Genomic DNA, 9,173 nt, shown 5'->3' with positions numbered 1-9,173 from the left:
AGCGTGGGGGACGGGGGACGGGCTTGGGAATCATCGCGTTCAAGCCTGACTGCGAAGGCAGCGCTTGCCTTAAATCCTCAGCGACTTCTGTGGTGTAGAAGCAAATGAGAGTCTCTAAGCTGCCTCTAACAAACCTCGCTTGGGCCTTGGTTTCCCAGGATAGGGGTCAAGTTTGTTTCCAGTGCTCCAGCTATGCAAAAAAGTCGGGGCTCTCTTTCTTTCCTTCTGACTGGGGTGGGTAAGGGGGAGCATTGCTTTGTCTGGCTGTGACTGCAGAGCCAACTTGTAGTTTCTGCAGCTTGGCTCCTGAGTTTATTTAAAATGGCATACTAAATCTTGGGCACGTTAAGCCTGCTTTATATGACTTGTAGGCTAATGTGCATTAATGTGTGTGTTTTGCACTTCCATAGAATGACACAGTGACCATCAGAACCAGGAAGTTTATGACGAACAGACTGCTTCAGCGTAAGCAGATGGTAAGGATATATTGAAATGTAGCTGCTGCCTTGCTTCATCTGTTAAATGCTGAATTACTTATTTTATGATTGTCATCATTGTTCATACAGTGGAGTCGCATCATACGCGCATTTAACTTACACAAATTCAACTATATGCCGGGTGGGAGGGGGGACAGAGCTTGAGTTTGCATGGGGTGGTACCGCTTACCTGGAGGCCCATTATGGTGGCGATGGCCACTGCCTCCAAAACCTCCCGCTGTCGCCATGGAGCCGTGCCTGGAGCTGTGTGGCTGGCTGCTGGGTGGCAGCGGCAGCGTGGTGGTGGCCATGGCGGCACGCAGCCATTCCCACCACCCCCCCCCGCACTGTGCTGCTGCTGCCAGCCGCACAGCTGTAAGCACGGCTCTGCGGTGGCGGCGGGAGGGTTTGGAGGCAGGGGCAGTCACTGCTGGCATGGTAATTTTGACTACACGCGATTTTCGCCTTACGTGCTGACTTTAGAACCTAACCCCTGCGTAAGAGGCGACTCCACTGTACAACTTTTTCTCAGTTGAAAAGTTGTCACCTTTTAGGATGGCTGAAGGCAGGAAAGCTAGGGATAAGATCCATCAATCTGCTTGGCTAACATGTAGAGTAGCTTTCTTCTTACTTGCTGCAGCATTAATTTTGAAAGTTTTTATCTTGATTCTTAGCAATTCATTGTTATTAAAAAGAGTATCTTAAAGACCAGTCAGTCCTAATCTCAGGTGTATACACACTTCCTGTGAGCAGACACCTACTAATCCTTTGTACTTTGAGGTGGGCGGATGCCACAAGTGATGTGGGAAGAAAACATGGAGGGGTGTTTGTGTGAGGGCTCGGGGAAGGAAAGAACACTCATTGGTTCTTACTGGAGTAGATGATGCTTGAGTTTGAATCTCTAAGAGGGCTCAAAAAGATGAATGGCACTTTGCTACCTACTTAAAGTATTTGTCCACTGAGCCATTTCTTTAGGAATACTGAAACTTGATCTAGGTGCTTGCATGGTAGCCAGGAAGGTTATTGCTCCTGAAAGTTAAACTTTTGACCATAAGATCAATTAACTTCTCAGGAACAGATTTCAACATGGTATTAAAATACCTTTATTAATGGATGTATCCAAAGTTGAAATGAATTGGGTTCTGCCTCCTCAGTTAAAGTTGGTGGTATCTTATTTTTAACAGAAGGTTTCCATTAGATGCTTTTAAAGTTATAGCCGTTTTAGTGACGTAAGACTGGAGGTAAAAGGTACAATTGGATCTCTTGAATATAGTTTTAACAAACTACTACTCCCCTCATGAACAGGACATTGACAGTGCCCTCATCCTCTGCTTTTTCTGTGGCAGGTTAAAGGCTGTGTTTTTAATATTTTGGGCACTGTACCTCATGGTTATGTCTGAGGGCTGTTCCTGGAGTTTTTAGGAATATATTAAATGCTGAGATGTAACAATTGTTCAGGGTGGCTTAGATAAGTGGGAGCCACCCTTTTTGGCAGGCATGGCCATAGATGAATCCTGCGCTTACTTCAAGTAACACTCCAGTCCCCATCCGCTGCCCACTCTTCTATTCTCCTTTCTGTTTCCTGCCATATATTCGACTGTGTTGCTTCTCCCCTCCATGATCTGCCATATGCCACACATTTCCCCTACCACATGCTGGCAACCCCTGTTTTAAATAGAGATGACCCTACCTTGAGCGGGTATTTGGACTAGATGACCTCTTGAGGTCCCTTCCAGCCATTCTCTTCTATGATTGAAATCGGATAGAACAACATTTCTATTCAAGAGCTTTTCTTTTGAGCTTTTTCAGAAAGGCTTCTTTCTCATCTTTGTTAAAACTGTTGGCTTCCAGCTATGGTACATTAAATACAATGATTCTTCTCTAAAATCTGACAAAATCATACTGGTTAAGGTAAGTTTGTGATGTTTTCAGTATCTGAATACTATTTAATACAATTTTTCCTTAGGTTATTGATGTTCTTCATCCTGGGAAGGCTACTGTCCCCAAAACAGAAATCAGGGAGAAGCTGGCAAAAATGTATAAGACGACCCCAGATGTAATATTTGTCTTCGGCTTCAGAACGCATTTTGGTGGCGGCAAGACAACAGGCTTTGGCATGATCTATGATTCCCTGGACTATGCAAAGAAGAATGAACCAAAACACAGACTGGCCAGGGTAGGTTTCCTGTTTCTTTTTTTTTTTTAGAATACGTAGTGCTGTGACACTTGCTCTTGACATTAAGCAGCTTGTGTGCACAATTATAATCCAAGATTTAAGTTATGTGGTTCTTTTTAACATTCTGTCAACAGTTAAAATGCAGGTACAGGGTGTACAAAGGTCTTAATGTCCTGTCACTGAGCAGTGCATTTTAGTAATAACTGATCATTTTGGTGTATTATTATTATTATTATTATTATTATTATTATTATTGCCGTAAGAATATGCATTTGATTTGAATAGTTTGGCTCAAAGCCAGAATTTTTTTTTCCTTCAGTCCCTCAAGTTTTCATTTCAGGTAGCAATTTTTTGATAGGGAACTTAAAGTTTAAATTTTGTAAGTTCTAAGTAATATTGTTATATAAATATTATAGGTCCAGAAATTTATAAATAGCACTAAAAGTACTTAATATCAAGTACGCTTGAATAATTTTTATTAATTCTTTTACTAGCATGGCTTGTATGAAAAGAAGAAGACTTCCAGGAAACAGCGAAAGGAGCGTAAAAACAGAATGAAGAAAGTCAGGGGCACAGCGAAAGCGAATGTTGGTGCTGGCAAGAAGGTAGGATGAAAGTTTTTCAGGGACCAGAGACTAGATAGTGGCTTTAAAATTTGTTGTTTGAAGTCTCTTTGTCTAAGTAATCTTTTCTCTTATCTTTTACCTTTTTCTACTGGTTAATAGAAGGTAATACATATGGTGCTCTAGTTTTTTTTAGCTCTGCAGTAGTGTAGTTTGTTCACCTTTGACTGCTCCTTATATAGTATGAAGTGACATTTTAACTGACGGCATGTTCAGTTTTGCTTCAGTTTCTCACTCTATGGATTTTGAAAATTTTAAATTGTTTTGTTTTGCTGCAATCCAGAGCAACTGAGATGCCATTTTGCATCACTGAAAGTCTTGGTTAACTAGAGCATGACCTTGGTTCTCCTTGCAACTTCAAACTTGTTCTTTATACCTTCTGAATGGTCAAAAATTGTAGACTTTGGAATTTGTAATTCCAGACTTGGAGTTAGGGTGCCACGGTGTAGTGCACTTTAAAAGTGAATGCTGAAGGAAGGCAAGATGTTTCCTTGCTGTTGAGTGAAAGAAGTGATAGTACAGTTCAACAAGAATAGGGTTAACTCCTCAGATGGAAAGCAAGTCAGATGTCAAACCTGGAAAGGGGGCTGGGACAATCTCGGGGAACAAAGAAAAGCTCTGTTCTTCCTTAGATTATATATCTTAAAAAATCAAATGCCACGGTTAAGGGATTTTTTTTTTTTTTGGAGGTTCAAAAGAGGTAAACAATTCTTCAGCACTGCATAGTACTGTGGGTTACGTGTAAGTGTTCCATTTTAACAGCTTTGTAGTTGCTTATATCTTAAATGATCTAATACCTCTTGAATCCTTGAATCCTGGTAACCTTTACTTTCACCTTTTTTCTTTCCTACTTTCTTGGAATTCTCCATCAGAAATGAAGTGTCTAGCAGGTACTGAGAATGAGCATGGATGTGGTGACTATAAGCTATGCATCACTTAAACGCTGGAGATGCTTTTAATAGAAACACTGCTGCTTTGCATGCCTCTGTTCTTGCTCTGAACTCACTCTTTGCCACTTTATTGTACTGTATTCTGCTACATGTACAAAACTGTTCCATGAAACCTGAGGGAGGCTATGATTTAAATTTTGCTCTGAAGTAAGATCTGGGTTCTCTATCATAAAAATACAAGTCTTATGTAGATCCATGTGCTAAACTGTTATGTAGAAATAAAATAACCAGTGTGAAAGAGGTCAGGACTTTTTAAAATTGCACTTTTTTGGAACCATGAGTTCAGAAGTAGGGGCCCAAAATGTGGTTGCATGTGTAACTTGCGTTTTGCTATGAGCATATTGTATCTTCAGGAAAACTCAAATGGTGGTTTCATGCATATGACATGGACCTGGAATAACAGGATACTGACACAAAATAATCCTTAACTTTTTATCCTGTAGAATCCTAAAATACAGTTTATTGTTGTGTAAGCCTTGTCAGCAGTTAAGCAGAAGCCACCTTTTTTTGTTCCACTGCCAACAGCTTCATCATATAAACAGTTTATTTTCCATGAGTGGAGGCAGTTAACCAAAAACAATACTACGTATTTGATGCTTCCATTTTAAAGCTAAGCTGTTTTTTGCATCTTCTCTTACTCGTCATTATAAATGTTTGGATATTTTTAATATTACTGCGTAATTTATCTTTTTAAAAAACGAGGCAGGTATTTTACTTGCACTTTGAGAGATCTTAATTTTAAATGGGATGGAAACACAGTACAAGGGAGGGATTTTTGACAGCTGACCAGGTATACTATCCTAGCCTTAACTATAAGCAATATAATTTTGAAAGGGAAGCAAGTATTCTCTTGACTCTTATCCATCTGATGTTGATTAGAGTTTTTAAAAACAACTGTTGGCAGTGCTTGAAAACTTCTCTGGTTTCCTGGAACAGTGAAAATCTACATGGATTGCTGGTATTAAAATAAATGCACACAACTTTTTGGTGTTATTTATGGTATGTAATGACCTGATCCCAGTCTCTGCTGTCATTATGTACCCACTATGGGAGGAGAGACTTCTGTCTAAAGTACATGATGCATGCTGATGCTTTACTTGATGCTTTCAGTTGGGTTACTGCTACTTACTTATCAAGCCTGAACTAAAAGCTTCTGTTTGAAATGGGTGCCTGGGAGTATTATTAGTTGCTTACACCTGGGAGGTTATGATTCAAAGAGTAACTTTGAAGAAACTTTGTTGCGTAAGTAGAAAGGAAGAGGCAAATCGGATTGCTTGCCTACAAAAAAACTGAATCTAGGGTATACTGTCAATGAAGAAAAACAACCTTGGATTTAAGTTTTGGTTACCATTAATACCTGACACTCAACTAAGTTCCTTCGCTTTCTACGTGCATTTTTTTTCTTTAATGCTAAAAGAATTGAGGTTCATTAATCCTGAAATGTGTTCTATTGGAGATTAAATAATTTCAGGTGCCTTAATTTTACCTTCCCTAAGTGCCTAGTTCTGTGGTCTGAACCATTTCGTTTTACTATCAGTTGCTTGAAATGTAAACAAGAGGTTGACTTCTATTTTTAGTCACTGTAATGCCTTGTATTCACTAGGAATGTGTATATTAGACTTTCATGTTTCCTATAGCTGCGCTGGTGTAGACTCCAACAGGTGTGTATACAAGCAGTGCTTATTCTTTTAACTGGTGCACGCTGAATCCTTGCTCTTGCTGTAGTGAATCTAGAGAAGGTTAATATTCATGTTATTCTCCAAGGTGGCACTCCATGGTGCTTTCTGCCTCTCAGACCTTTCTGACCAAATTGGTCTGATGGAGTGGATTGTTGCTTATGAACGCCTAAGATGTGCTGATAGTTGGTCAGTGATGGATATATAGTTAATTTGTTTAGGACAACCTTCTCTTTGAGTCTTTGCTTCCCACATAATCTGAGGGTGTGTTAGAAAGTAAGCTTGAAAATTAATTCATTTCATATGCAAAGATCATTTTACTTACTGGACCATTGTTTATGGCTATATAGAGATGCTATGTTGCATAGTGCCTCCATTAGTGTTCCTTACTGCTGCTTATTGTCACTCTACGCAAAACGGCTTTATTTTCAAGTCGTTGTTACTTTTGTACAAATGTTACAGCCACTTTGCAGGCTTACTTTCCTTGTGAAAGTTTGTCAACTGTTCAGGGTTATACAGTTGAAGTGTTCTAGCTTTTTTTACAAAGGGCAAAGCTTTTTCTAATCGGCTGTGCAAGGCCACTTCCATGGTTCATTTGACTGGAGAAGTGGTGACCTTTTGAAGCAGAAGTTGCAACAAACAGCTGATGTGCTTGTTTGTGTTTATTTCAGCAATGCACTGAACTAAGTGGGTAGCTACAGTTTCTGAAGAACCAGAGTTATACTGTACTAAACTGACTGTTCATGGATGTTTTCTATTAAGCCAAAGTGGTAATAGCATCTATTCATGGAACAGTGTTCCATGAGTACTCCTTTGCTTTAGGTATATACCTGTCTCTGCCAAAATACATTTTAAATCCAGCTATACCCAAAGCTTGAGTCTGAGCACAAATTTTGTGTGTTTGAAAAATGCCTGGATTTTATTTTTATAACTACATGTGCAAATAGGCCTCTGGCAACACCCAACTGTGTATGTCAGGGGCTCTCAAACTGAGTTGCAGCCCCTGGGGGGGTCATAAGCAGCTTAAAAGGGGGCTGCAGACTTCCCAGGGGGTACCGCAGTGGTGCGGGGCAGCAGTGGCACAGAGTGGTGGATGGTGGCGGCTGCTGTGTGTGAGCTCACTGTCCAGCACTCGGGGTTGTGGTAGCACAAAGTTTGAGAAACGTGTGTGTATAGTAATTCACTTGTAGAAATTCATAGATAACAAAGGATCAAAAGCCTTGTTAATTGCTGCAGATTTCTTAAGAAGCTTGTAGTTGGCTTTAAGCTTCCAGGCAAACGGTCTTCTTCCTTTTTTAAGAGCACTGTTTAAACGAGTATGAAGCCCAGCAGTGCCCTTTATAGTGGATGAGTCCTCAAAATTCTAACTGATTTCATTATTTATTTAGCAAATGCAAATCTATGCAGATTTTATAGGGCATCATGACTAAAAAGTTTGCTCAAGTCTATCATTTAAAGGATTACTAACTTTTTTTTTTTTTCCATTTCCTCCTCTGTTTCAGTGAGCTGATAAATAGATCTTGCAGGTAATTGTTTGTTTGTTTGTTTGTTTGTTTGTTTGTTTGTTTGTTACATTTGGCTATGCTAAATGTCTGGTGTTCTGAGTGCATGTTTGTCATGAACTTTCTAATGCTTTATACTCTGGCTAATTATGCTGTCTCCTGTATTCTACATCAGCACAAGTTACGGCTTAAACTTTACATCATGATGTTAATAAACTGCACCTCAGTGTTTTACATGGAGGATAGGTCCTCTGCTGCTTACCCAGTATAAAGTGAATGACTATATCCTGTTTCGTGGATAACTTTCGGGACTGACTTGTTTTGTTTTCTCTTTCTACAGAGAGACTAAATTATTCTGGGAAGACCTGGGTGGAGATGGTGCTCATCTGGCTCTAACCTTTCTAATAAACTACATAAAAAAATGAAGCATTCTTTCTTGTTTTTCATACAGTTCAACATCTGCTATTCGATATCATAAGCAAACAGATGCAGAATTACTCCAGTGTTTGTACTGCATTAAAATGTTTTTATAACTAAACGGTTGGGTATGAACCTTTCTTTTGGTGTTTATTTTCATACTCTTAAGTTCTTGATTTTTTTTCTTACTATATAAAATTGAATGCAAGGGCCACTGAACTGCTTTACATTTTTATATTTGTGACAGTTGCTCATTTGAGCAGGTGTAAGCTTACTAGAAAACTTCCTATACAGTATTCAGGCATTCTGTGTGCAGTAAAATACTGTAAGTTGACTTACCCCATAGAAATCAAATGAGGCTTAGAACTGTTAAACTTGAGCACTCTGACAACTGGCCACTTCACTTACCACTACTGATTTGGCTTTGATAGTGAACCGTGTCCTGTTCTAACTATGTAGATTTCTAAATGTAACCTCTTCCACATATTGCCCAAGGAGAGTAAGTTGAAACTCGGGTAAATGTGATGACAAAAAATGATGTAGGGAAGACCATGGTCTGTAGTGACTAGCAGAATAATCCACTACTCAGCTATATTTTGACTATCCTTAATGCTTAGGGTACAATATGAACATCAAAAAATGGAGTTTGAGGAAGATACTTAGAGTAAAATTTAAATTTCTCGAGGTACCGAAAAATAGGGTTCTTCTGTCTTTTTGAAAGACAATACCTTAGAAACATCAAAATGAAGACTAAGCCCTGGGGCTTGAGGAAATCTCAGTGAGGAGGGGCTTGAAGTCCAAGTTCTTGCTTGTACCATATTTACCCAATCCAAGATGACTTTTTGAATTTAAGATGACACCTTGTCTCTGAAATATATAGAATAGTAAGTACTGTGGGGGGATTTTAAATTGTCCTGCTACTGATGTGACAAAAAGTGGGTTGGGTGGGGGGATGCTAAATCCCAGGTGCCAGACTCCCTCATTCCCTTGCACTGTTTTTCCACTGCCCCCTTCCCCCCTTGAAGTCTGCTCTTACCTGTACTTGGCCAGGGAGAAGTGGGGGCAGGGTGGAGGGGTGTGTGTGGAGCTTAAGGGTTGGGGGGGAAAGGGGAACAGGCTGTGAAGTCATGGGTTTTTGTTTTAATTCCACACACCCCACCAAGCTACAAGCCAAATAGCCCCTGCCCCACCAAATGAGCCATTCTGGCCCAGGGCAGGCAGTGACTTAGCTCCAGCTTCAACCCTAAACTTAGGACTGAAGCCAGATCTGAGCTGCTGCCTATTCCAGACTAGTATGTGATGTGTGGGGTTGCTTTTTTTGGGGGGGTGGGGTTGGGAGTTGTTTAATCCTGT

The 9,173-nt window shown here is 40.0% G+C and overlaps 1 protein-coding gene across 5 annotated transcripts in view; it reads left to right on the top strand.

Annotated features, from left to right (window-relative positions):
- The window catches only part of RPS24 (ribosomal protein S24), an 8,135-nt gene extending 306 nt beyond the window's left edge, over positions 1-7,829 (top strand). Inside the window, exons 2-8 of one of the 5 annotated variants that reach the window (XR_003092797.1) lie at positions 411-476; positions 2,443-2,652; positions 3,147-3,257; positions 4,148-4,165; positions 5,863-5,886; positions 7,404-7,427; positions 7,744-7,829. Coding sequence is in view for 3 of the 5 variants with exons in the window: in XM_025197721.1 (XP_025053506.1) it covers positions 411-476; positions 2,443-2,652; positions 3,147-3,257; positions 3,965-3,979 (402 nt within the window). In the remaining 2 variants the exon portion in view is untranslated. Of the gene's footprint in view, positions 1-410; positions 477-2,442; positions 2,653-3,146; positions 3,258-3,964; positions 3,995-4,147; positions 4,166-5,828; positions 5,887-7,403; positions 7,428-7,743 lie in introns of those variants that run through there. The other 4 variants (XR_003092796.1, XM_006018484.3, XM_006018485.3 and 1 more) reach the window with 4 other exon arrangements.
- Positions 7,830-9,173: the final 1,344 nt, after the last annotated feature.

This window comes from Alligator sinensis, unplaced genomic scaffold (assembly GCF_000455745.1).
Source record: "Alligator sinensis unplaced genomic scaffold, ASM45574v1 scaffold188_1, whole genome shotgun sequence".
Lineage (NCBI taxonomy): Eukaryota > Metazoa > Chordata > Crocodylia > Alligatoridae > Alligator > Alligator sinensis.
This window is presented reverse-complemented; position numbering and strand designations above follow the sequence as displayed.